The sequence below is a fragment of the Fusarium subglutinans genome (assembly GCF_013396075.1).
Source record: "Fusarium subglutinans strain NRRL 66333 chromosome Unknown NRRL66333_c0000042, whole genome shotgun sequence".
Taxonomy (NCBI): Eukaryota; Fungi; Ascomycota; class Sordariomycetes; order Hypocreales; family Nectriaceae; genus Fusarium; species Fusarium subglutinans.
Window position 1 is genome coordinate 165,201 of NW_023502105.1, and position 26,565 is coordinate 191,765.

Consider the following 26,565-nt stretch of genomic DNA (forward strand, 5'->3'; position numbering starts at 1 on the left):
CTGAGACATGACACAAAATCTCAGACATGGTTCAGCTATTGACATTTGCAAGATCAACAGGGTTTCAATGACTACGATGAATTAATCCGAGGCAATTTATTCCGATCTTCATCTCATGTCCATCGGTACAAGGCTCTTGAGATTTAATTGGTGTAGCCTTGGTATTACGCACTAATCCACCCATGACATCGTCCCTCTGCCTCAGATTCCCTGCCAAGACTTTTCACCTTCACTTCATCAAAGCGCCCAAAATGTCTGGATCTCTCTGGTCAATCCCTCTCCAAACCACAAACTTCAACATAGTCGTCGCTTTTCTCGGCGGCTTCATATCAATCTTCGGCCTCGTATCCTACCTCCTCAAAGAGAACTACTATCTCTCCGAAGCCCGTACGTCACCAACACCCTTGCATAAATATCTCTTGGCATACCTAAATCTAACGCGCATTTCCTTTTACAGTTATCTCTCTCTTGGTAGGCGTTGCATTTGGTCCTCATGGCGCAGACTTCATTCGTCCAAAGGACTACGCTGAGTGCGCTGAGTTTCCCGATTCGTGCAATGTTGACCTCAATGCTATAACGCTCAACTTTAGCCGTCTTGTTCTCGGTGTGCAGCTTGTCCTTGCAGGCGTGCAGTTGCCGAGCAAGTATCTGGTGAGAGAATGGAAGTCGCTTAGTTTATTGCTGGGGCCTGGTATGACCTGTATGTGGCTTGCTACGAGTCTGCTTGTATGGGCGCTTGCAGGGCAGCCGCCGTTTTTACATGCCCTTGCTATTGGGGCTTGTGTTACACCCACTGATCCAGTCTTGAGTGCTGTTATTGTAAAGGGGAAGTTTGCGGATCATAATATTCCCCAGGATCTTCAGTATCTCATCACTGCTGAGTCTGGTGCCAATGACGGACTCGGCTATCCGTTCCTCTTCTTGGCGCTCTATCTCATCAAGTTCACAGGTGCTGGAGCTACGTCTGGTGGAGCTGCTGATGCTATGGGGCTGTGGTTCGGTATGACCTGGGGTTATACCATCCTTCTCAGTGTAATCTACGGCGCTGTGGTGGGATGGATTGGCAAAGAGCTGCTTCACTTCGCTGAGAAGCACAATTACGTTGATCGCGAAAGCTTCCTCGTCTTCGCCATCGCTCTCGCACTCTTCGTCCTGGGAACATGCGGAATGGTCGGTACAGATGATGTTCTAGCATGCTTCATTGCCGGCAACACATTCACATGGGACGACTGGTTCCGCCTCGAGACAAAAGATGACTCTCTCCAACCTACAATTGACATGCTGCTCAACGTTACCATATTTCTCTGGTACGGAGCCTACATCCCATGGAAGGACTTCCGCGACAACTCTGTTGTTCCTCTTTGGCATCTTGTCATCCTGGGAATTTGTGTTCTTGTGCTGAGGCGCCTTCCGTGGGTGTTTGGTATGCACAAGTGGATTCATCAGATTGATGAGGTCAAACAGGCTGTTTTTGTTGGCTTCTTTGGACCAATTGGTGTTTCCGCGGTGTTCTATCTATTCATCAGCCTGGAGTTCATTGAGGACCATCTTAGTGTTGATGGCAAACCGAGGAGCGATGTCAAGAATCTTGGAGACCAGACACGCATCATTGTGTGGTTTCTCACAGTTTGCAGTATCGTAAGTGTAACCTCTCCAATCAATTGTTGTTTATTCTAAACAGCATCCAGGTCGTTCATGGCTTGAGTATACCGGTCGGAAAACTTGGCTTCCATGCACCTAGGACATTGAGCCGTGTTGTCAGCGAAAGTCTGAGCGATGCTCCAGTAGGCGGACGACGACGAAATATTCCCTTTATTGGGAGGTATCTCTTTGGACCAGATAAGAAAGACGCTCGTCCGGCTACTGGTCCAATTGTCATTACTGGTGTTCAAAGAATGCGCTCAGAGCTACCGGTTCATGCTGGCGATGAGACACCTCCGCTAAGACGAGAGATACAGTTCGCTGATGAGGTAAGATAAGATCGCATGTGAGTTTCCTTTATCTGTCATATAGATTCGCATCGGTATACGGTGTCATATAATATATAGCGGCATATCTCATTAAACGTATCCCTCTAGATAAGAAAATAAGGCGTTTGACATAAAAAGCGACAATCCTTCATCGTTTCAGTAGCCCTCTTACAGGTTATGTCCCCTCATATCTAAGCCAGGAGCATAGCAGCGCCAACAACAGCGCCGACGACTCCATAAGGTGCCATTGCAGCAGCAGCATTGGTCTCGTCAGGGTTGGAAGCATCGTTGGTAGCAGAAGCATCGTTGTTGTCGTCATTGCTTCCACTACCCCCATTACCACCGCTGGTACCAGTAGCAGTAGGCTCGTTGGAGTTCTGAGTTCGTGTACCTCCGACAATGGTAGTGGTCAACTGAGACGCATCTGTAGGTCGAGTCGCATCGACTGAGACGCCAGAGACAGCGGCTGAGGCAGCGGATGCGACATAGGTGGTAGATGAGAAACCACAGGTGTACATGAGATCATCGATATCTACACAATTAGCACAGCTCATATAATTTGTCAAAAGAACTTACCCTCGGTGTCATCACGGATATCATCGTCGTCGTCATCGTCATCCCGGTTGTTCTGAGCATTCTGGTGAATGCAACCGGCGCAGAGAGCAGCGACACGGCTGACGTTGAAAGAGTCGTTGGTGCAAACACACTGAGCCTCAAGGCGGTCTTCTTCACGATCACGGTCGCCGCGGAGGTCAGTGTCGCATGTCTTGGTGAGTTGAACGATGGGATCACAGACGGCGTCGCATTCTCGTGGGATATCGTCCCGGTCAAGACTAACGTCTGCGCGGGCGAGGTAGAGAAGGGGAGCAATAGCGAGGGCGATCGTTGAAGTGTACATCTTGAGTGATGGTGTGAGAAGAAGCTCTGTTGTTGGTGTTACTAGGTTTAAAGTGTGAAGGGGTAATTGGCGTTGCGAATGAAGCTGTTGATGATGAGAGAACGACGTGAAGGACAAACCAGGGCTTTATACATTCTCATCGGTCAACTCCAGTATCACAATACATTCTTTCTTTCTTGGCAACTCTTATTGCATGTCACTTCCCGACGATCCCCTTGGCCAGCCGAAAGCCTCACTTTAATGTCGATTGATCCTTGCCTACCTTACTTTCACCAAGCCACGGCAGTCGTAATGCCTGGGGGGTATGCCAAGCAATTAATCTGCCCACCAATTGATCGTCTGCACGACTCAGAAGCTGCTCGTAACTGGCTTCACGATAACTCTCGTCTCCGCTTCTACGGTCTTGGCGGAGCGTCATGATTAAAGCGTTGGGCTGCTATTCCCCACTGCCAAATTTCTTGCTTGACTCCAAGTCTGAGGAACTTGTTGTGCCAATGCTCTCGGCGAGCTTGTATTGACCTCGCAGCAGTTTGCGGACAAATTACAGGTATTGGGATTCCGTACTAGAGGCATTTGAACTGATTATGCTTATATTTCTCCGACGTGCGATATAAGCTTAAACTTTTGGCCCTGCGTCATAAGTGACATACAACCAGGGTCGGCAGTTAACAAAGAAATTTGAGACAGCAAAAAGATCAACAGACGCACGATGATCAGTGGCTGTTCCCCCCAGGCCACGCAATACCCCCTCCACTACCCCAGCTCCCACAATTTATGCTTGATTCTGCTGTCGCGTGAGGTCTTTCCTCTCTGAGAAGCATTGATCGTTTGTGATTCGTCTACAAAGGCTTACACCGGTGGATTCACATTGGTTGAAAGTGAACTCAGCTGCCAAGACGATATCACAGCCTCGCTAGCCACGCGTTTCCATTGTTCTTTAATAGCAGACTTTGTCTTGGCGACTGATCTGTTTGAGCCCTATCGTGTTTGATCCTCGTTCAACGTGGTGATCTCGGGGGGTTTCGTTTGGTTATGAGAATACACTGACTGCGTAACTTGGGAACACAGACGTCTTGGCGGCGTTTTTGGGAAGGTCGTCGTGATGTGGCTCAGTATGTTGCGAAGACGACGCAGAGATGTTTGTCACGTTAAATTCTGTATCACCAAGACTATTGGTTACCATGCTATGGCAGGCTGAGCAAGCTCAGATCGCTCTGAGACGTGGTGATGAGGCGCAAGGCAGAGAAGGGAAATGTCGGAATAGAGGAAATCCTCGGGCTCAGAAGATGGGCCCGGATCTGCTTCTTGTGCTACCTTGATGATTATCACTAGGCATGAATCAGAATGCTGATCGATATCCGTTTATTCACTATCATGTTGTCGTCAATTTAGCGGAAGGATGTTTGTATGGAGACATGAGAAGAAGAATCGGGATGAAACGTTGAGATATCGCACTTCTTTCCGTCTCTCTCCTCCTCCAAACGACTTGCACACAGATGTCCCGTTTCAACGCTGACCAGGTGATCTGCACATCAATGGATAAAAACACTCAAACATCTGAATGGCGGCTCACTGCACATCATGTTAGCTTCTCGATGCCCCAATCTCACAGCAACTCACATTTGTCAATCTCGCGCCCATCAACACGTCCATTCTCCAACGTCGTCACATCTCATGAGAGCATGAACTCAAGCAACAGTCTTATCCAGCTCGGCCAAGACAATAGGCGTGTCCGATTCAAACCTCTCAAGCAGAATCGTGGTCATCTCTCCAGTCCTAACATACCCCAACTTCTCATACCACTTAATAAGGCTCTTTCTCGTATGCAGCGCATTCAACCCGATCTTGCCAACACCAAAATCCTTCGTGAGATACTCTTCTCCATATGCAACAAGCTTTCTGCCCAGGCCTCCCCGCTGCAGTGTCGGGTCGACGGCCAAGAGACACAAACGGCCGTAATCAGGGGCCTTTCTCATAACGTTGACGCACCCGATTATAGGACCGCTAGGGGTGTCGCTGGCGACCAGGAATTTACTGTCATTCGAAGTAATCCTGTCGGTAATGACGGATATGTCGATAGTGAATGTTTCAGCTAATTCGGGAGATCCGACCCAGTCGATGTGAGCGTCTGTAAAGCGGAACGCTGCTTCGATGAGCTGTTGAAGACGAGGGGCATCATCCTCAGTGGCGACGCGAAAGTGTAAGTCAGACATTGTTCTAGGTGATGGTTTCTTGATTAGTGCTGAAAGGATAGTGTCAATTTGTTGTAGTTCATTCGGTCGTATGCGTGACTCCTTAAATACCTCATGTTCCTATGGGAATCACCAAGTCTTCAATCTTCAAATAGGAAGGTCGTCCAAGGGCGTCAGCTTGACGCGAAGGAAGCGAAAAACATGTCATATTAAATGGTTCCCAGTGCCGTTTAAGCGGTCTGTTGTAACCTGAACTGATCACTGACGGATAGTAAGGGCGAGCCTTTCAATGGACAGCCCTACAGGTGGAGGGCGCAGGCAGTGGTGACATTCGGAGATAGGACAGCAGACCAATGGGAGAATTTGTACAATTGCCTCAATTACTATCTTTGCTCCAATCGGTCTTTTGTCTTATTTCCATCTTCCTTTATGTACTACATTATTGGCAAGAAATGCTGCACCAGATATGAGGTGCTCTCGATCTGACCTGCGGTGAAGCTGCTTACCCGAGACCTGTATCCTTGAGATCAGTGAAAGACACTTTCTCTGCCACAGGAGCTATTTGCTTCCTGACTATATTGTTTTCTATGAAAAGCCACTTGCATAAGATCCCTCGTTTCAAAATACTCAAGGTTGTTGTGCCTGTATTCTCCTTGATCAGCAGAGTGGTATAGTTTTGATTTGGTTGTTGAAAGATTTTATGTAATTTTCTCCCCCGGAACAAGCTTCACTCCATATGAAGAAACCATTGATGTGATCAACCCGATGATATTTGAAATCGCCGTTAACTTGTTTGGAAGTATCTGCCTTCCCACTCTCTTTGGTGTGTTTTTGTGTCAGGCTTTCGGGCCCATGGGAAGTCCCGACAGCTTCACAATATGGCTTCGGTGGAAACGTGCCCTGTAGCGAACGTGGAGAATGGTCGCCCTTAGATTCCCACTCCAGGACTGATCAACCCCAGGTGAGATCAATTGGAATTTCTGCTCATACTAAGTTGAACATGTACGAGAAAACCCGTTTGTCATTGTGAGGAGCGTCCTATACAAACAAAAGCACATCAATTCAATGGCTTCAACCCTCACTTGGAGCCGCTGCCCACTTCAAATGCTCAATTGCAACCAACAAACACCAATGAGTCAGGCCCAAATTACACAGCCCAAACTTCATGCAATTGAACTTTTGATGCATCGCAATTGTCCTATCGCTGAAGAGCAAAAACGGCGATCCCGATAACCCATCTCACACCGTTCGGGTCCACGGGCCCATGGCCATAAGCGCCCGCTGCAAGGAATGCTTTAGCGCAAGTGCCCCCAAAATCCAAGCACACTGTACGCCCGACCTCGAGCAATATAAAACACCATCCCTCGTCCTCACTCTACTTCTCTTTCTTCATCAACACCAACGGACTCTCCCACCGTCCGCTCCTCCTCCTTCCCCTCTTTAGCCTAATCGGCCTCTCTGCACCTACAGGGGAGGCCAAGCCCCCTCTAACTTGAATCAATGGCAGTCACAGCAGCATCAGGAGCAAAGTGCGTCCGACAACTCGTCATGTCATGGTAGTCTCATCAGTGCCCTGGCGCCAGATTCTGATTTTGGTCTCTTGTGCGACGTTTCTCCTTTCTTGGATTTTCCCCTTCTCGACTTCGACCTCAGCTCCCAAGGTGTCTACCAGGGAAACGATACGACATGGAATTTTGGTCAGAACATGGGAGAGGGATTGTTTGATCAGATTACGATTCCTGACATGAACACTCTGGATACGAATACTCAACTCGATGTGGGAGATGGCTTCCTAGCTCAGGAGCAGCCTCTCATCACTGTCAACTCTTCACCACTCGAGCAACCTTCAACATCAAGCACTCCCCACCCTCCCACTACTACCACCACCAACAAATCTCCCTCTTCATCTATCCCAGGAACATCCACCTTCTCCCTCCACCCATCTCCCTCCTCTTCATCAGGCTCCTCCCGGAAGCGTAAATCGTCACCGGAAGACGAAGAGTCAGCTGTCACCCTCAAGCGTCAACGTAACACCCTCGCAGCTCGTAAGTACCGCCAAAAGCGACTAGATCGCATCTCGGAGCTTGAGGAGGCACTGGCTGCTATGACAAATGAGAGAGATGACATGAGACTCCAACTTGCCAGGAGAGAAGCTGAGGTGGATGCCTTAAGAGAAATGATGGGGAAAAAGTGATGGGAAACAATATCGGAAACAGGATGAGATGAGCAGGAAAGGAAACACAACACAAGAGTTCAGCATCATTGCTTGGTTCCGGGGCTTTGGAAAGACTTCTAGATATGTTACTTGTTAGCGAGGCGCATTTCGAATTATAATGTTTTTTTGTTCAATCATTGAATGATAATTTCTGTCATGTGGTTTATATCATGAGATAATGATGCTCTTTTAGCAGGTGATGAGATCGCGATTGTTGATGGACTTCAGGGCTCTTGACATGTAGAGAACTCAAATAATCTCGTGTCAGTTTGCATTCATCTCTGTCAATTTGTATCACCACTTACATCAATTGCTTCGTTATGTCAAGTCATTTCAGGCAATTTATACATGCTTACTTGAGGCCGCAAACCTCCGTAGCATCCGAACAACCCTGGCGTAGGACTCAAAATCAGTCTATGTATATAGAATTCCCATTCCATTATCTTCCTTTCCATGGAATGAGTAACTATGAATCACCGACAAGTTGACAAGTTGTGATAGAAGGACAGTGCATCACGAACACAAGAGCACTGTAAGGACCCCGGACCAACGAGCGGGAGGTGGGGTGAATGCGAGGTCCTTTGTACGATAGAGGATGAGCCAGAATGAGTCATTTCGAAGATTTCCCTTTTAGGAAAGAGAATATTCCCGCCCTGATCTGATCTAATCTGATTGGCTGGATCTTATCCTGTTCAACACGGGGTATCCTGATATCGAGAGATTCTTGGGTTCGAATCCTAAGACTGTCAATTGTCTTTTGCTAACCAGTATTTATTTTACGTGGAGATATGCTGGGTCTCGCAGTTGACCCAATTGCTCAACTACTGGGGAGTTGCGTGTAAGATTGCGTTCACAAGTCTTGAGCTACAATGGCTAGAAATCTTACGAGTAACTGCCCTCTGTCCATGATAGACCAGTAACTGAACACATTACTCATCACTCCAGTTCCACGTTCCTCTTCTTTTACCTAACCTTTATTTTGTTGTCTGAGAACTACAATTATGCCTTGCTTCTCGCCGCCACAACGCCAGTCTGAGAATCATGAATCTCGATCTGAGCCGTATCTAGCACAACATCCGGTATGGTGTAGTGGCTAACATTTCGCGCTCTCATAACCTGAGAGATCAGTACCGCGGAGCCCAGGGTTCGATTCCCTGTACCGGAGGATGCTCACATTTTTTGCTGTTATTTACGATGGCTCGGTCGGCGAAACATCATGCGACTGGCAGCATGGATGATGGCTATGAGGACGATAAGGTAGGCCGGCCTCCCCAACCAAGCTGGCTGGATACGCGGATAATCGATACTGCAGGATGGCTATTGGGACATTGTACACACAGGGGCCGGGCCGTGCAAAACACTCTTAGGAAGCAGTCTCGTGGATGATCAAGGACAACGAAATGCTTGCCAATTTTACATCCCACGGATCTGCTTACCCATCTGCCTGCGCCTTGATTGTCATGGCGAAATGTCCTTGGTTGTCTCTCTCGACGTTGACTGACCAAGTTTGACAAGAGTCTCCAATAACAGAGTAGACTCTTCTCGCCCGCCTTCTCTCCCTGCCCAAATTGTTGGTGGCACACACGGATATTCCATTGACATCCGTCGTTTCCGAGCCCGAGACTACAACGATGACATCAACCGAGATCATGTCCTCATGTACAATATCTTCCTGCTCGGCACCTTCTCGTGATCAAGTGTGGGTTCGACCGTATCAAAAGTCCTCCAAATATCTTGGCACATCCTTCAATCCCTGACTCGACAAGAACATTACCGAAAACTCACTCTTTACAGCCGAGTGTTACTCGAGACCTACCTTCGCTGCCCTTTTGCGTCTGCTTGTCTCACATTGCCGGAGTAGAGAAGTTCACGGCCGTGATAGACCAAAAAAGGAGAACAGACCGCTTTCGCTCTTGAACGAATACGCTAGAATGAAACGCCACAACCTGTCACCTTGCTCACCTCCGTGTTATGACGGTTCGACAACATCACTGGATGACAGGTACGCCTACCACCCTTCTCCAGACTGATCAACATCACCAGCCACAAGTTCCCTCACTGCAACACCAGCATTGCCCAACCTTTCGCCACAACGTCTCCTCCGCAGTGGAGAGAACACGGCTCGTCACGCGTCCGGCCGGAAGGTCTTTGACCTCACCTCACCGGCCCGTCCCATTCGTCGGTGCTGATACGAGGCCGGGCTTAAGACATGCGCCAGGCAACAAGGTCATCCGAAGAGTAGCAAGGCCTACCATTGGGTTTTGTCATGAGAGTGTCAGCAAACGAGGCTCTGGGCGCTGTGCTAGCCGTAGAGCGCATGACTGGTGTTATCGCAGACCTTGGAAGAGCCCGCGAGGCGCTCTAGAACACCGGAGTTGATGACAGAAGAATGCTTTGTCGTGATTGCATACGATTGGTGTCATATCATGCATTGAAGGCCAATATGGTGTTCATGAGCAACACCAGATGATAGAGTGAAGCATGGTTGTAGCGATCCGGTTCCTTCGGGTCCTACTGTAACCATCAACATTACCAGGAAGTTGTGTTGCAAACGATGATATCTTGCAGGAACTAGATGTAGTGGCCGTTGCGATCGTCCTCAGGGTCTCTGCAGCAGGGAATATAGACAGGACCCTTGACGCAGGCGGGGAAATGTCACAATGCCGGAGACTTTTGACCGGACTGTGTACTCCTGTTGCCAAGTCCAGAAGGATTCAAAACAATTCAGGCTTGGCGATACAGATGCAACGCGTCCAAGGGGGCGATAAACACCAAAGAGTCGTGATCATGGTGGGGGAGCAAGACTGATGACGCCGCCGGGGTTAGTCGGATGATGTGGGGCAGGGATCATGAGGCTTCTCAAGATGCTAGGTACTAAGCTGCCCATGTCAAGGAAGAGTCGATCTCATCGAATCTGAGGGTGTGATGACCAGGAATCTTCTTGTCTAAGTGGGAGTGGTTGGACGATCGAGAAAGCGAGCGCACGGGGACGGGTGGTGTATATTGAGTGGGTGTCATTCTGCTTAGCGCAACACCTGCCGAGCGCTTATTCCGGATCATGAATGAAAGGCTGCGAGAAGTGGACGTCTCGTGGTGTTGGTGTTTGGCGGTGACTCAGGGAGAGACAAAGTCAGACAGACAAGGTGAACCCAGCTTTGCGGAGAGAGGGGCGGGAACAAGCAGCGTACATTAGAACATTCGACAGGGACGCCACTTATGCGATGTGAAAGGCTGAAGGTGCCAAATCTGGGGACGCCAGCCAAGCCACCAGACAGCCAATATTCTTTCAGATGCAACAGCCAATACATTTGTCCAAGGCTGTCGTATATGATGGACTTAACCAACAACACAGAGGCTGTGAGTCTGAGGATCGAAGAAGAGGCAAATTTCCATATCGTAACCCCGGTCTAAAACAACAGTACTTCTCGGCAGTTGATAACCACGAGAGACAAACATACGGGGTGTTTCGCGAAACCAAAAACATCGATAGGATAAAAGATGGGTGTAGGGGAAATGTGAGAGGAACGAATCAAGAAAGGCGTTGTGATGGGGATGCTACAGGATGTAAGAAAACTTGAGACCTCGATCATAAGTGACAGAAATACTGGGACAAGTTTCGGATAATGAGGATAAATTTGGAAGACTTTTTGGCCAGTTATTTCAGCACCCTCACTGAAGGTTGATTGTATTTGTCCACTCTTTGGAGAGGGTTTTGATTGTGGTGGTGTTGATGATCACCCGCCTGAGACAACCAAGGCTGATCTGATGGCTTGACCAAGGACATCTCGCCCGGTCGTGGCGCAGTAGAAAGTAGTCTCAAAAGTTGGAGAAGGTTGCTCTCCTTTTCTGATCAATAATCGGGTACAGGTTCCTTGATTATAGAGGTCCAGAAACTGATCCCAAGACAGACGAAGCTCAAGCTTACTGGTTAAGATCTGCAAGGCCGAAACTCAAAGAATCCAATACAAGGCTGTTCCCATGCACAATCACCTGCGAACGCCTGCGAAACATAAACATCCAGAGACGAATCATCTAGATTCAGCACTGTACAATCAGAGCTGAAGAGGCAACAAGGATGTGTGATGCGATGAGGCAGTCAATTGGTCTGTGTGAATGCGGCTGCCACTGAAGGGTATGTACGCTGGGCAGACATAGCCAGCCATCCTGACCTGCGGAAGCTACCCGTACGATGCATCTGCAGACTAGTGATAGATACCAAGGCCTACAGCAGGGAAGCGCCATACATAGTTACCGGAGAGGATGCGCGGAGACAGCGGCATCGCGGGATATTTGAACATAGTGGAGATGGACAAGGCTCGGGATGGAACGAAACGAGCCGGAGGATGAGAAGACAGAAAGAAAGCAAGAAAGAAAGGTGCGGCTGTATCAGGGAGGTGTGGATAGACCGGAGATAGCACACGCGCTGAGTCGGTAATGAGAGGTCATGTGGGAAAAGTGGTGATGATAAACAACGACACTCCAAGCCTCGCTAGATCCGGCTTTGCCCGGGCGATGACGATAAGTGTATCATTCTTTCAGAATAGCCTGAATGGCACTGAGACAAGCATAGAACAGAGAATCTCGGTTATGCGCGTTGTATCGTAAACAACGTCAGGCCTCGTCGTGAATGTCTGATGATTGATATAAATGGAGTTTTGAAGTTGAGGGGCCTAGTTACAAGCCAACCTGCACGGCTATTTCTGGATCAGAGACCCACCGACTCGACGCTCGGACCCGTCATCTACCCCTCCTTACAAGACATCCGCTGTAAGTGCACTAGCCTGGGCTTTTGTCAGGGGGTCAAAGCCGCCGGAAACACTTGATTGAGTTCCACCAGAACGGCGCCTCCAAGATCACGTCTTCCCGATATGTCGTGGGCTGGGCTGGACACTGCAGGAAATGCATACATGCAGATGTGACTGTGTAACTCGATATTATCCAACTTGATATCTTGTTGCATTTTGTCCTACCCCAGGGACGAAGTTATCACATCCAACGCAACAGCGGTTGTGCATGGAGTATGTCGTCAATGACTTACAAACAATGCATTGGGGTAGCACCGATAGCCCAGAGGAGAAGGACATGAATGCAATGATTCCACAAATCGAAGGTAGGCGTCTTAACACGGAGATATATAACATGTTCCTGTGATACGAATCTACTGCTGTGCGAGGTTAACGTCACACAACAAGTCATTTCCCCAAATGCATCGTCCAAGATGGGATTCAAGTGCAGAGACAACACAACAGAGCCGTTACAGTAATATTATCTGGTAGACGGCAAGCTGCGCAAGCGCAAACGCGTTGCGATCCTAATGGAGACCGCCTCAACTTGTTCTGGGCTGAGGCACTGACGCCAAGGGATTGTCGATGGGGAGAGACCCTGGTACGACTCTCTGTGGCTGCATCCTGGGCGCACATGGACACGAGGGTCGAGGGTCTGGTCGGCCGAGTTGGGGATAGTCCTCGATTGCCTTGATTGTAAAGATGACTATGAACGGTTGGTGGCTTGGGGAAATTGTATGCATGTCAGACAGACAGACAGGGATTTCCATTTCTGTACAAAGGCCAGCCAACATCTGTACTGTACGGTCAGACACTACGGTACTCTAAGTCAACTACATGATGCGAAGATATCAAGCGGACCACGCACAACATTACGAATCAGTTTACAGGGATCTTATATCGTCATTATCGCGAGATGCTTACCCCCTCCTATTCAGAAAGAGGCAATGCAAGATCGTCAGGTGCGGAACCCTGGATATCCGGCTCTTGGAAGTTGTAGGGGTCCTGTCATGGTGGGCAATAAATCGGCGGGTGGCGACCTGTAAATCTTGGAGGACCCTTGACGAACAAAGAGATACGAGCATTTCAGCTTTGTCGATATCCCCTAAAACGGATGGCTTTTTTCTGTCATGGATGTTTATTTGACATGGGGAATCGGCATGTGTTGAAGAGGGTGGTGTTGGTTCACTCCTACTGGTGGCGATGGCACTGGCACAGGAATCCAGACATGAAGCTTCAACATCGACGGACTCGGGCCACTATATCGTGGCTAACATTCTAGGTTCGCTCGCGGGCTCTCTGTTGTATCCTATTGGAAGCTTGTTTCACTTCAGATTCTTATCCTAGACATGACTGGATGAGAAGGCTGGGATGTTTCGATAGCTCCAAGAACGACAAGATCCAGACCGGTGAGATGAGATCTATGATACTAACATGATGTCTCCTCCGGTCTCAAGTGCAACCCTAAGAGATGTATATATGCATCAGAACAAGTTATTCAGCACATCCATCTGCGTGTGTGACCCTTTGATGGCCTGATTTCTTGCCTTCGCTTGTCATCCAGATGGCCCATTTGGGAGGGACATGTAGCAAATGAGAGGCCAACCCATCAAGGGAGACATCAAATAACCTAAAAGTCTATTCTTCTAGCTTCGAGCATACGCAGCTCATAAAGATACTTTTTCCCAGGTTCATGGGTTGAGGCTTGAAGAACACGGCGCATTGAGGCTAGGCTGACTCCCGGTTCGCAACGTTCCGCGCCAGTTTACCGGTGAGGATACAGTGAACTTGTGAAGTGGATGCTGTGATGGGATGTTTCAGATTGCCTAGAGTTGAAGAATTCCACAACCTATTGCTATCCCACCCTCAGCCGTGTCTGCACCCAGAGTAGAGATGTGTCTACGCAGGTGGGCCAACAGGCACACACGGTGAGGTTTGTTTCGGGCCCGATAGTCAGTCACGTTGACTTTTTTCGGGTTGAATCTTCTGCCTAAGTCTAGGACCTCGAAGTGTAGGTCTGTAGGATATGGATGGCTGTCTGGTGGTGTAGGCTATGTAAGCAGAGGAGGCTGGTATATTAAGAGGCAGCCCTTTCCCACTTGAGACGTGTTGTCTGCTGTATTGTATGATGGCTCTTCCATTTACTTCTCTCCCCGACTTTTTACATTCTTTGATCCTTCTACATGAGCGGTCACCTGAGATATCACGACCTCACAAGACTCAAAGCGACGTAGCATACCTAGCAAAGTTATAGGCCTTACTCGTCTTACACCAAAACAAGTATCCCGAGATATCCGCAGCTGGATCACTATTTTCTCATATAAGCCATCTGGAACATTTCCGGATATAGAACTGCAGAGTGGGAGGTAATTCCTTGGCTGACCCAATAAACAAAAGTGGCCTCATACAAGCGGATCGCTATTCGATGCGAACATCTGCACTGCATTGCCTGCCGAGTACAGTACTCGACTCGAGTGAGTGGTACTACAGAATAGGAAGTACGGGGTAGCATTTCTGGTCTACAGGGCATAACACATCTAAACCAGGATCAGATCCTCGTTTGTCAGGTGCTTCTTTTTCGCCGCCATTTATTTCTCCTCAGCTCAGAAAGAAACCTGAACTTGCTCAATTCGTTATCAACTCTTTTTTATTATCTTGCGCCACTCTAATTACGACTTACTCGCAATCATCTTACCGGTAGTGGAAACATATCCGCCGTCGCAGCCGGTTGCACCATCAGAGTCCGGGCACGGCGACATACCCCGTGCGAGGTACAAGCTTAAGCATATCATCACTGCGGGATATCAAAGTCACTTTTGTTTGTTCACCCCTCCATATCCGTCGCTCGCTGCTCGCAAAGAACAGCCCGGGCCAGGCCATTTCCAGACTCGCAGAGGCACAGACAGAACAGAAGAGACAAGACAGGACAGGAACATCATAACGCCCCCACCATTTCCCCATCACTCGCATTTGCATCAATCGCGTCAGGTCTTCCAGGTTCTTTTACCCACGAAGTTTACCTTACCTCAGCTAGGTACCTTGCTACGCCTAACTTTACACTGCGACGCCTAAAGTAACGCCCACTCGGCCACTCTCGCCCACTTTCACCCACTACGGTCCATCCTTTGCCGCCCGCTCCGCCGCTGGGGGCTTCACTCAACTCGCTACCATTATAGCACTCTCCTCTTTGACTTCCCGACGTCCAACTCGGATTCTTCTAAACTCCCTCCACTTTCTTTTTATCCTTCCTCCACCTTCCCTTCCTTCGAACCTTGGACTTCGGCCCGCCCCCCGATTTCGCCCTCCGTCGCGAATTGCTTCAACCCTCCAACACAAAAGTATCATGCCTGAATACCGCCACGCCAGGAGCGGTAGCCTCAGCGTTGCCAACGGCGGTTCACACTCTCAGGCGAGCACTATGGCGAATACTCCCCGCTTCGATGGACCCCGAAGTCCCCCGAGTACGTTATGTTCACCCATTGTTGCTTTGCTTTGCTTTGCTGCGTGGTTGTTGCATGTTGCACACGACCCCCGCCAAACCTTGAATACCAAATGTCGTCCCTACTGACACGACTGAATCATAGATACGTCCCACGTTCCTTGCAAGTTCTTCCGTCAAGGTGCTTGTCAGGCTGGTAATGCCTGTCCTTTCAGTCACGATCTGAGCAACGCTGCTGAGAACGTCTGCAAATACTTTGCAAAGGTGAGTGCGCCATATCATGATCCATCGCCCGCTGCCAGCCGCATCCACCCCTCACCACGTCGCAACGTCCCCAATCCACAACAGCACTGACGACTGTTCTTCAATTACAGGGAAACTGCAAGTTTGGTCCGAAATGCGCAAATATCCATATTCTCCCCGACGGCAGACGCATCAACTACGGAAAGAATGGCGTCACGATAGGCAATACTTCCACCCTCGCGGGTCGATCTAACCCCACCTCCGCGAGCAACAATCAATCCTCCACCAGTGCCCTTACCACCTCCCTCTACCGCGCTGACGTTCCAGCATACGCTTCGGCATATCCTTACGATGAACAAGATCAACACACTCTCGGTCGACAGCCTAGCCTCGAGAATGGCCTCCCAACCATCGACATGTCCTATACTGGATCCAACTACGGTTCTCCCCGAGACGAAGAGTCCTTGCGCTTTGGCATGGGACTTTCTCCTATTAACAACAAGGGTCTCTCTGTCCTAGATGCTCCTCTCCCCGCATCTTTCGATTCCAATGGCATCTCCAACGCTGCTCGCTTCCCCGCTGGTCCATGGCCATCGTCCGTTCCCAACCAATTTGGGATCGAATCGCCAACTCCTTCGCTCAGCAATGCTAAGGACTCGCGTACATCGGAGACACTCAAGCTTTTACACACTTCAGCATTTGGTTCGTCGGAACACCTCTTGGCCCCTCTGGATAGAAGCCCTCCTAACTCTCATCAAGCCAACGGGGAGGAGTATTTTGGCAGGCGAGCTATGCACTCGTCCCGCTTCACCAAGCCCCGGATGCTCAGTTCCAGCATGCCTAAGACGTCTGTTGATCGAGACTGGGAGCCTGGTTTTGCCTTTGGCGACGATGACGACAATCTCCCCGAGAACTATGTACCCGAAAACCTTCAAGACCTCTTGACTCCGGTCGAAAAGGCTCGCCGTGGCTCTATGCGAGCCGACAGCGATGTCGAGGGCCTGAGCAAGTACGGCAGTCCCATCGGTACCAGCCCTAGCCGATGGGGACCTATGTTCCAGCGACAGAAGGAAGAGGAGGAAACCTCTCGATCTCTCCGAGGTGCCTCTGCTTTTGGTCACGTTGGAAGCCCACTCCGGAACTCTGTTCTTTCCCAAGAGATGGGAGGCACAAACGGATTCGTCCGTCCATCTTCTTTGCGATCAGGTAGTGACGGCATGTCCATGCTTTCCCAGCAACTTCAGCGAAGCCGTCTTGATGATACTGCAGGCAATTCTAGTCCTCTTCTCCACCCCGCGACCGCTCGAGCTGGCACTACTGCTAGTGCCATTAGCCCGATTAGTCCTATTGGCAGGGAGCGTGAGCGTGGTGGCATGGAACGTCATGTGTCAAGCGGTAGCATCAGCTCTTCTATGAATGGCCGGTTCACTACCCCGATCAACGAGGATGATGAAATGTTCCATATGGAAGGCATGGAGGAAGACGGTGAGCCTTCTATCAAGTCACCTAAGAGGACATCAGCTGGCTTGGCCAATGTCTGGAGCAGCTATGCTGGTGCTGTCGCCGGCAAGCCTTCCACCAATGGAACCAAGGGGGTTCCTGTCAGCGGCCGATAAACGATCAGGCTGAAGGCGGAGGATAGCGTCTTTGAGCAACTGGTTTCAGTTTTATCAGCCAAGCGTCGGAGTTGGTAGCTTAAACAAAAAAGGAGGTGACGAGTTGATGAGCCATGATCTTGAGCGGACAACACTACAGTCGCTACGACATACTGCATTTCGCCAACAAGCTTTACGCTTGAGTGGAACGGACGAAAGAAAAATATGAGGATGCATGGCGATTTATTATGGCCAAGATCAAAAAGGATATAGGATACACGGCCAGGAGTTTTGACATTTTCTGTTTTCATATATTGCTTGATAATCGCTATCATATCATGAACTGCTTTGGAAGGCGGATGGAATCTGATTTCTGCCCACTCAGTTTTCAGGCTTGATGAGGGTAACAAGCAAAGCTGACTTATTGCTCTATGCACAATTGGTTCTTTCTGCTTAGTATCCTCCTCTTGGGCATGGTGTTTTGGGGAGGTTCGGATCTACAAAAACAATTGCAAATGGGGGTCAAGACCTCGTTAGATATATCGAGGCAAATCATGTATGAAAATAGCTGCATGTATGGGAGGATGCATAATGAACATTACGTGTTCACCGGGCCTGTTGGCACTGGATTTGCTTAGTACCTAGCCATTTGCGGTGATGTAATGTTGATTCTCGGCAGATCTTTGGTCTTTACGTGATAATGAGGCCTGCGTACTAGTCATGCTCCCTGGTGGAGACGTGAGGTCGGGGATAGCGGCTATGTGAGCTCTACAGGGAGCAGTCACGGAATGTAGGTAGAGAAATTGGGTGTTTCTATACACTATACAAAGCCACAGTAGAGATTCCACCATCTACCCTTCATCAACTCAGCGAACACAATGCATCCCATTCGCCGTGTTCATTGCTTCACAGTATGAAAACCAGGGAACAGCCAACCATGGCATTCCTTCGAGCAGTGAAGGAGGACCTCAAGCATACACTTCAAGCCGTACACTCGTCGCCAAGTCTTTCATTCAAACCATCTCCTCATCTCTCCTCCTGTGGCTCCTACCTCCACGACCGTCTGGAAAACAATGAGCCGTCTCATGGTGCGCCGAGATTAAAGAATAACTTGATGCGTTATATTGCGTTTTTATATCTTTCCGTTCACCACCGCCCCCTTCACAGTCCCCGCTCGCTTTTTGATCGGCGTCTTTTAAATCCTTGCCGAGGAAGGATTTTGGTGGTCATGAGAGTGGTAATTTTACAATGAGGAGGAAGAAAGAGGGGTGGCGGTTTGGGAGATATACGTTTAGTTGGCGTCGGGCTGGTTCAGGATGTACTCGACAGCCTGTTGAACTGGGAGGTTGTCAGTACGGCGTTTTGGAGCTCAAGAGGGAGTCAGGCTAGACATACCGGAGTGGATGGAGTCGGCGTCCTTGTCGGGGATCTCAATGCTGAATTCCTCCTCAATGGCCATGACGACCTCAACGGTATCGAGAGAGTCAAGACCGAGGTCGTTAGCAAAGTGAGCGCTGGTACCGATCTGCGGATAGTCAGATAAATATTCGAATCTTTTAGTTATCGAGACGTACTTTGGAGACATCGTTGACCTAAGGCTATCGTTAGCTACTGATTTATCGGATCGGCAATTTGGAGAAGGATTCCTCGGTGAATCCATTGCCATCTCGGAGATGATTTCTCACCTTGTCAAAGCCCTTCAACAAGCTCATAATTCGGCCCTCGACCTCCTCCTTGTTGAGCGCACCGCCAGCGCTGTAGAACCGCACGGCCTGGAAGCTCTGGATCTTAGGGACGGCAGCGGTAGCGACGCGGGGCGCAACGGCGAATGAGCGCATGGCGGGACGGGCGGCGACGCGGACGGATCGGAGGACTGCTGATCGGAACATTTTGGCTGTATTTTCTCTTTTCCCGTGTATCGAGGAGGAAAGGGTCAATTGACGTCGGTGGGTGGTGGTGGAGTTTGGATGATGAGGTTGAAGGTGATGATAAATTTCTCGTTGCTACCCGGGTTGACTGGTCTGTTCCGATGGAGAAAGCTGAAGCTAAGCTCGGTTTGGGACGAGTCACGTGATTATGCCGGGGAGTCGCTCCGGTATACGTCAGCGAGCGAGGAGACATGATTGGGTGATGAGGCCGAGGAAGAGGAAAGGCATTGAATATTTGAGCTTAATGATATTTCATGAGGAAGTGAAATTGAGGTGAGAGTCAATTTGTGAGATGCACTCGGCAAGGTTTATGGTGTTTATTGATTGAGACGCTGGTTATAGTCTAGTCAGCATAATCGAACTTGTCCCCATTGGTCTCTTTCAACCTGGGGAAACAACTAACAAGAACACTGATGTTAGACAAGTGTACTGGCAAGTTTACCCATCCTCATGTGTCAATTGACAAATTGAAATATTAATTTAATACTTGATAGATTAAAGATAGCTTTTAGTCTTCGTAACTTCCCCATATCCTGTAGATAAGCCCGTACCATACCGCTGCACCAGCCATCCTACATCCCCTACCCTGAACCTCCTCCATCTCTCCATTCCAGGGCCAAGCTTCTAATTCCCCCAATAAGCACCAACTACCAACTCAGCATGAATGTCCCTTGTCTATGTTCCCCAGGTCAGATTACAATCACCAAAAGATCGTCTACAAACGTTCCTTGTCACATCCAATCATGGCCCCTTGCTGCATGTTATCTGTCGCTTCACCTACCACAAACAGTCTGCCCGTGCCCCCAGGGGACTTTGTTTACGGGAAGCTGGCTGAGATAGGAAGGAGAGCTACTGGAATCCAGTTGATTCCCAGGGCCAAGAATTCCAACGTCGTACAGGAGATTCAATGTCTGGTTGATCGATTGTCTTAAGCTTAAGCTTAAATATAACCCTCTTCTCCCGTTATTGGGACTTCATTACTCCTCATCCTTTATTGGTAGTCATTTCTTTACAACGGGTTCCAATCATGAAGCTTCAACTTTTGGCCTACGCTCTTTCGGCTTCCGCCTGTCTTATCCCCTCCGACTCAGTCCCCCACTCGGAGCGCGCTGCAGTCCTCGCTGCTAGACAGGCTACCCGCCCGGAACCCGATTTCCCCATTGGAACGGGCGATCGCTTCAAGAAGGGCACCATCGTCCCCAAGGGCCTTTCTACTTCAGACCGCAACCTCAAGTCCATTCTCACTCCCGCTGAGGTCTCTTCAGCTCTTGAGGGTCTTGCTAAGAACTTCAAAGAGGTTGAGCTCATCCGCCCCCCCTATAAGACCTACGAGGGTGTGAAGACCCTTGGTGCAAAGATTGGCAAGAACCCCAAGTTCTTCATCATTAGCGGTGCCCATGCGCGTGAGCGCGGTGGCCCCGACCATGTAGTCTACTGGCTATCTGACCTCCTTCACGCTCGCAAGGCGGGTAAGGGTCTGAAGTATGGCAAGACTACTTTCACTGCCGCCCAGGTCCGCAAGGCTGTTGATGGCGGTATTGTCGTCCTTCCTATCATCAACCCCGATGGTGTCAAGCACGATCAATCCACCAACTCATGCTGGCGCAAGAACCGCAACCCCAAGAGCTCAAAGGGTAACCCTGATGCCATTGGTATCGACATCAACCGCAACTACGACTTCTTGTTCAACTACAAGAAGGCATTCAACTCAGGCATTGATCTGAGCTCCGTTGCCTCTGAGGATCCTACCAGTGAGGTCTTCCACGGTACTGGCCCCGAGTCGGAGCCTGAGACCAAGAACGTCGTCTGGGTCATGGACAAATACAAGAGTCTGAGCTGGTTCGTCGACCTGCACTCTTTCGGTGGTGATATTCTCTACGCATGGGGTGATGATGATGCGCAGACTAAGGACCCCAAGGAGAGTTTCGCGAACAAGAAGTTCGACGGACGTCGTGGTGTTCTCGGCGATGCTGAGACCCCCAAGACTAAGTACAAGGAGTACATCACCTCCAAGGACATCAACGTCCAGAAGAAGGTTGGCAACAGCATGAAGAAGTCCATGGAGAGCGCTGGTACCACCAAGTACGTCGTGCAAGAGGCTGTTGGTCTGTATCCCACTTCCGGAGCTAGCACCGATTACGCCCTTGGCCGATTCTACGGCAAGGCTTGTGGTAAGAGCAAGCTGCAGAGCTACACTATCGAGTTTGGTGAGGAGAGTGGTTCGGCGGCTTGCCCTTTCTATCCCAGTGAGAAGCAGTACCATATGTGGATGAAGCAGGTCGCTTCTGGTTTGACTGAGGTTGCTCTCGCGGCTGCTGAGACCAAGCCTGAGGTTAAGAAGTGCGCATACCCAGCTCCCAAATAAGCCTGGACTACATCGAGTCTTTCGTAGTATATAATTAGTGGAATGAATCATGATTATGATGTTGACGTGCTGAAAACCCCGGTAGTGACCACAACACCAATAAACAGACCTCACCACCCAACCCACCTTCTTTTTGATCATCGCTTCTCCCATCATCAGCTTCACCATCCAACCAATTAAGTGACGAAGGGGCATTTTTGGACATCTAGATTATGTACATCCACCCATCCCTTCCGCCTGAAGCCTCAGCGTATACTATGCCGCCTTTCCACCCAAAAAAAAAAAAGAAAGATCCCGTTCCTACAATAGCGACGTTTCAAACGACTCGAGGCATCAAACAAACCAACATAAAAACCATGCTTTCCTCTTCTCCCTTTCCTTTTCGTATCGTTTATCGGTATGGTGAGTCGGCACGGATAGCAGCTGCAAGCTCAGGCTCCCACTTGTCTCCGTTGGAGAGAAGCTTCTCTGTTGAACTGTCAGTAATGATCTCGGCAAATCGGCCTGAACGGATTATAGAGGTGTTGGTACGCACCCTTGTTGTAAAGAAGCTCCTCTCGGGTTTCGGTAGCGTACTCGGCGTTGGGCGACTCAACGATAGCGTCGACAGGGCAAGACTCCTGGCAGAAACCGCAGTAAATGCACTTGGTCATATCAATATCGTACTTGGTTGTTCGGCGGGATCCGTCAGCTCGCTCCTCAGCCTCGATGGTAATGGCCTGGGCGGGGCAAATCTGTTGTTTCATGTCAGCAACTTAGCTGCCACTCGAGATATGTGGTGTCGTACAGCCTCGCAAAGCTTGCAGGCAATGCATCGTTCTTCACCGGAGGGGTATCGTCGAAGGGCGTGCTCGCCACGGAATCGAGGAGAAATAGGGCCCTAACAGGGTCAGTGATTTGCGTATGGAGCTTCGTTCGACGTCGTATACCTTCTCGAAGGGGTAGTAAATTGTATAACTAATCCCTCGTCAGTCCAATTCAACTCCTTCAATACCAGGTTCTTTATAACATACGGTGGTCGGAAGAACTGCTCAAGCAGAACATACATTCCCCTCGCCATCTCCGTCATGAGGAAAAACTTTCCCATGCGATCGAGGGTGCTGTCCCTATCCCAGGTCCACTGCACAGGCTTGCTCGTTCGGAAATTGGCGGGAGGAGGTCCATGAGGTGTCGCGTAGCTTCGCTGTTGGACCAGGCCGAGGATGCTAGCTCTGCTGGTGGCAGCAGAGGCGAGCTGGCGTCGCGCGATGAGTGCGTGGGCCATTGTGTCGAGGAGGATATTCGAGGAGGAGGGGAGATTCGAAGGAGTGTCAATTGACTTGACGTCCCGGGGTCAATTGAAGCGGACGGGCTGGGCGGGAGGCGAGGATTTGACGTGATGGATGTGTTCGGCTACGAAAGTTGCTCAGCGGGATTACAACTCTAGGCTGTTGATTGGCTGGAACAGTACTCGTGACTCTGCACGTGATCAATGTCAATTGAACCTCATCATCATCCAACATCATGAGCCAATGATGATCGCATATTAACAAGGAAAATCAATGCAATTAAGTCCAGTTTATCTATAAGTCATCCAATTGCTATATTTTGGTATTTCAGCCGTCTCCGTATAATCGTTACGTCGTCTCAATCCTCGCGGCAACTCCCTCTACGTAAATAGCCAATATCCAAACCACCAGCTTTACAAAAACGAAAACACAAACTCCAGAAATCATGTAGGTATCTCAAAAAATGGTTTAGATGGTCACGAGTTCCCTAAAAACTCTTCTCCCAAGCTTGCCACCAAAGCCCCATGTTGGCAGATACCAGTAGATCAAGCATCTTAAGTCCATCAGGATAGATGATGAGTTTGCCTAGCTTGGCTCTCTTTCCTCGGTTGCCACCGCCGGCTTTCTCCTTTCCAAGATTGATGTCGAACGGCGAAACCATGCCGTCATCGTCGCAACTGTCGCCTCGTTCGTCGCGGCGGAGTAACTTGTTGAAATGTCCCTGAAGTTGAGTCTTCACCTCCTCACGACCTTCAGCAGACTTGAAGAGTTCCGCTGTAGGAAGATTAAACCGAAGTTCACTCATGGGCATGCCACCACCACCACCCTGGACTTGCCCCTGACTGAACTCAGCCAGAGGATTGCTCGGTCTATCATCATGTAGAATGTGATAGCAGCGCAAGCTTCGACCAGCAGCTCCTGTACGGAACTCACATCTTCCGTTCCAGGGACTGGTAAAGATGTATCCCCGAGGTCTCAGTCCTGGACCTGGATGCATTGAAATCGCAGGTTCAACAGGCGATGAGGCCTCAGTTGATTCGATCGATCCAACACTACCCTGTCGTCCATGTCCCTTTCCAGCACCGTCTTGCAGTTTCTCCCGCCAATTCGATGCCCAGCTTTTCCCATAGGCCATTGCAACTTGTCTCTGTAGCACAACACCACCGTCTCGTGGCTGAGTCATATCTGAGCCTGGGCCTGCATCGAAGCTCCGTCGCGCAGGCATACCACGGAACTTTCCATAGCCAAGAGTCTCGATCTGAACGTTTATGGGTGGGTTCCCGGAAGTTGGCGGTTGCGCAACGGGCGGCACGGAGGCGAACAGTGGGTTCGCATCGTCCTGATCAGTTGGTGGTGCTTCACACTGGAAAGACGAAATATGTCCAACGTTCCATTGATTTCCTGTGCTGGGATCACGGCGGATTAGAGCTAATGTGAAGGGCTGCTTTCCTTCATAGCTCTTTCGAGGTGAGGGAGAGCGATTTTCGGCGTTTCGATTCGGTAGGGGAGGGCGGCTCGTCGCACGCATTCGATCGAAATCGGGACCTCCCTGGTTGGGAGGTGGAAGGGGCGGAAGAGGATGGTCGCCTAGTGCCGAGGCATTATTTGATGTCATTCGAGGTCCAAGTGGTTTCCGGGCTACAGCAGGTTCCGGAGTCTGAATTCTGGGGACGTTCTTCGGTCGAGGTGGCAGAACTGGGCTTTCTTCCTCTTTGTCATGACCATGTCGTGCTGACGCCTGTCGAGGATCAAAGGTCGAATTGACTGAAAGACCCCGTCTTCTCGTAGGGTCCTGGTTCTCGTTTCCGTAGCCAGGTACAGGAAGATGATCGGTCGGAGGAGGCGTCAATGGCCTTGCGCCACCAGGCAAAGGCTTCCTCTTAATATTCCGTATTGACGAGCTCTCGTCACTCGAAGATCGATGCTCATCATCTCGTGGTGGACCAGCAGGTTCTAGCGATGGCGCTTCGAAATGAACATAGTAGAGACAGCTGGCGACATCCTCGGCGGTAACGTTTTTTAGTTGTGGTTTGAAAGGTGATAGAATGACATCTGTGTTCAGAGGCGGTGTTAGTGTCAGACCCGGTGGGGGTTGAGAGGGGTGTTGTCTTACCTCGAGTGCCCGGTACTCTCGAGATATAGAGCGTTAGAGGGTCTTGTTTCTCCTGCGCTGGGTTGATAGGGTATTGAGGCGGATTGCCCGCGAGGTTGTTTAGTGCTGTTAGAGAGCGAGCTTCCATTCTTGGATGTTGTATGTTGGAAAAGGTATGATGGACGTGGGGGCGAGAAGTGAGAAGAAGCCCGAGAGCGGGAGGTTGGCGAAGCAAGTAAGTAAATAATCCACCTCCAACCTCGTTTTTTCCGTGACAAAGAAAGTGCCGACAGAATATTCGCAGAATCGAAAAGGGAAAAACGAAGAGAAGATGAAATCTGGGGTATCAATTAGATTCGAGTAAAGTTAAGGTATTAAGCGTTACGTTGGGCCAAAGGGGAAGATGGGAGTCTAATATCTAAAACGGGCAATGTGTAGCAACACTAATAACTGTGAGTGGTGCGACGTGGCAGAAGAGTGAGTGAAGAGAAGAAACAAGACGCAGACAATCCTTGCATACTTGGGTTAAAAGGATCAGCCTTGCCTTTTTACTCCCCTGCTTATTTATTAACTGCCTACCATTCATTAACGGGAACCTAAGCTGAGGGCGAAAACCCAACGTCAGCTCAGCATCGGGGGCTGTGCTGCGCCGTGCCGTGCCTGACAAGTAAATATTAAAAACGGCCGCCTATTTTTTGAGCTGTTGAATTCTTGGCAGGGTCCATATTTGATGTTCTAGATGCTTCATGCGCCGAGACGTTAGTGTAATTGCCTACGACTGTTGTCCTTTTTTATTGCTATTTTTTGTTTTGGAAGCTTTTGCTTCGTTTGTGATACTGGCACTTTCATGGCGATGGGCGTATTCAATGAATTGAGAGAGTCCGAGGCTGTGGAGACGCGTCCGGAGTACGCAACGCACTCCGCGGCACTGCCGACGTCACTTTGTGGATCAGGGGTTGCGATGCCGGGACCGAAAGGGTTCCGGGAGTTGAAAGCCTCGCACTGTAACTCTGCAAAGACTACTGCTAAGCACTGTACCAACTACTTCATACACTGTCTATAGGTCATCCTCATCTCTTGTAATCCAAGCCACCTCCATCTTCCTCTTTATTCTATTCTCAGAATAAACCCTTTCGACCCTGATTCTAATCACATGTTCAACAAGGGTCCATCCCCGACTCTAGAAACTGATCTTGTGCCATGCGCCGTCACTCAACTTCCGCTTACATGGAACATCCCTCCACAAACTGCCAGCGAATGACACAAAAGGCTGAGTTGGATAGTTGCAATAACGTATACTCTGCGCGCATAAATGCCAAGGGAGCGAACAGAAGTTTCTTTTTCATCTCATTTCTTTATGGCGCTCGGATCACCAAGAGCAACACTACGATTGTTCTGTGGTAGGGACTTTTGATAGCGAACGATAGGTACATCATCAATGTGGCTTTGCTAATTGCTGTCACTGGAAGAATTTACTTGTCAACTTGAAAATTCGCCGAATCGCTAATAGTGTTGTTGCTAATCCCAGGTCTTACTGTTTCGAGTCGTGTTTGTAATGATATCCCAGTAGAATAGA

General features: G+C 49.6%; 9 protein-coding genes across 9 annotated transcripts; 4 read left to right on the forward strand and 5 right to left on the reverse strand.

The window, feature by feature from the left end:
• Positions 1-251: 251 nt before the first annotated feature.
• On the forward strand, positions 252-1,979 carry FSUBG_4647 (Na+ H+-exchanging; the record flags this gene model as incomplete). The annotated part of the gene is made up of 3 exons (XM_036682659.1): positions 252-387; positions 458-1,638; positions 1,689-1,979. The coding sequence occupies 3 exons, from the start codon at positions 252-254 to the stop codon at positions 1,977-1,979; spliced, it is 1,608 nt and encodes a 535-aa protein (XP_036539823.1).
• A 182-nt stretch (positions 1,980-2,161) lies between these two features.
• On the reverse strand, positions 2,162-2,868 carry FSUBG_4648 (uncharacterized protein; the record flags this gene model as incomplete). The annotated part of the gene is made up of 2 exons (XM_036682660.1): positions 2,162-2,502; positions 2,547-2,868. The coding sequence occupies 2 exons, from the start codon at positions 2,866-2,868 to the stop codon at positions 2,162-2,164; spliced, it is 663 nt and encodes a 220-aa protein (XP_036539824.1).
• Positions 2,869-4,556: 1,688 nt separating this feature from the next.
• On the reverse strand, positions 4,557-5,081 carry FSUBG_4649 (acyl n-acyltransferase; the record flags this gene model as incomplete). The annotated part of the gene is made up of 1 exon (XM_036682661.1): positions 4,557-5,081. The coding sequence occupies one exon, from the start codon at positions 5,079-5,081 to the stop codon at positions 4,557-4,559; it is 525 nt and encodes a 174-aa protein (XP_036539825.1).
• A 979-nt stretch (positions 5,082-6,060) lies between these two features.
• Positions 6,061-7,254, forward strand: FSUBG_4650 (GAF domain protein; the record flags this gene model as incomplete). The annotated part of the gene is made up of 2 exons (XM_036682663.1): positions 6,061-6,086; positions 6,531-7,254. The coding sequence occupies 2 exons, from the start codon at positions 6,061-6,063 to the stop codon at positions 7,252-7,254; spliced, it is 750 nt and encodes a 249-aa protein (XP_036539826.1).
• An 8,148-nt stretch (positions 7,255-15,402) lies between these two features.
• FSUBG_4651 (spindle poison sensitivity Scp3) lies at positions 15,403-17,357 on the forward strand (the record flags this gene model as incomplete). Its single annotated transcript, XM_036682664.1, has 3 exons — positions 15,403-15,520; positions 15,644-15,762; positions 15,873-17,357. 3 exons carry the CDS (start codon positions 15,403-15,405, stop codon positions 17,355-17,357), a joined length of 1,722 nt encoding a protein of 573 aa, XP_036539827.1.
• A 1,270-nt stretch (positions 17,358-18,627) lies between these two features.
• On the reverse strand, positions 18,628-19,225 carry FSUBG_4652 (NADH dehydrogenase (ubiquinone) 1 alpha beta subcomplex 1; the record flags this gene model as incomplete). The annotated part of the gene is made up of 4 exons (XM_036682665.1): positions 18,628-18,674; positions 18,732-18,861; positions 18,911-18,928; positions 19,022-19,225. 4 exons carry the CDS (start codon positions 19,223-19,225, stop codon positions 18,628-18,630), a joined length of 399 nt encoding a protein of 132 aa, XP_036539828.1.
• A 1,066-nt stretch (positions 19,226-20,291) lies between these two features.
• Positions 20,292-21,629, forward strand: FSUBG_4653 (carboxypeptidase A; the record flags this gene model as incomplete). Its single annotated transcript, XM_036682666.1, has 1 exon — positions 20,292-21,629. The coding sequence occupies one exon, from the start codon at positions 20,292-20,294 to the stop codon at positions 21,627-21,629; it is 1,338 nt and encodes a 445-aa protein (XP_036539829.1).
• Positions 21,630-22,020: 391 nt separating this feature from the next.
• FSUBG_4654 (NADH-ubiquinone oxidoreductase 23 kDa subunit mitochondrial) lies at positions 22,021-22,893 on the reverse strand (the record flags this gene model as incomplete). Its single annotated transcript, XM_036682667.1, has 5 exons — positions 22,021-22,097; positions 22,165-22,363; positions 22,417-22,509; positions 22,559-22,586; positions 22,643-22,893. 5 exons carry the CDS (start codon positions 22,891-22,893, stop codon positions 22,021-22,023), a joined length of 648 nt encoding a protein of 215 aa, XP_036539830.1.
• A 491-nt stretch (positions 22,894-23,384) lies between these two features.
• Positions 23,385-25,137, reverse strand: FSUBG_4655 (oxidoreductase; the record flags this gene model as incomplete). The annotated part of the gene is made up of 2 exons (XM_036682668.1): positions 23,385-24,949; positions 25,011-25,137. 2 exons carry the CDS (start codon positions 25,135-25,137, stop codon positions 23,385-23,387), a joined length of 1,692 nt encoding a protein of 563 aa, XP_036539831.1.
• Positions 25,138-26,565: the final 1,428 nt, after the last annotated feature.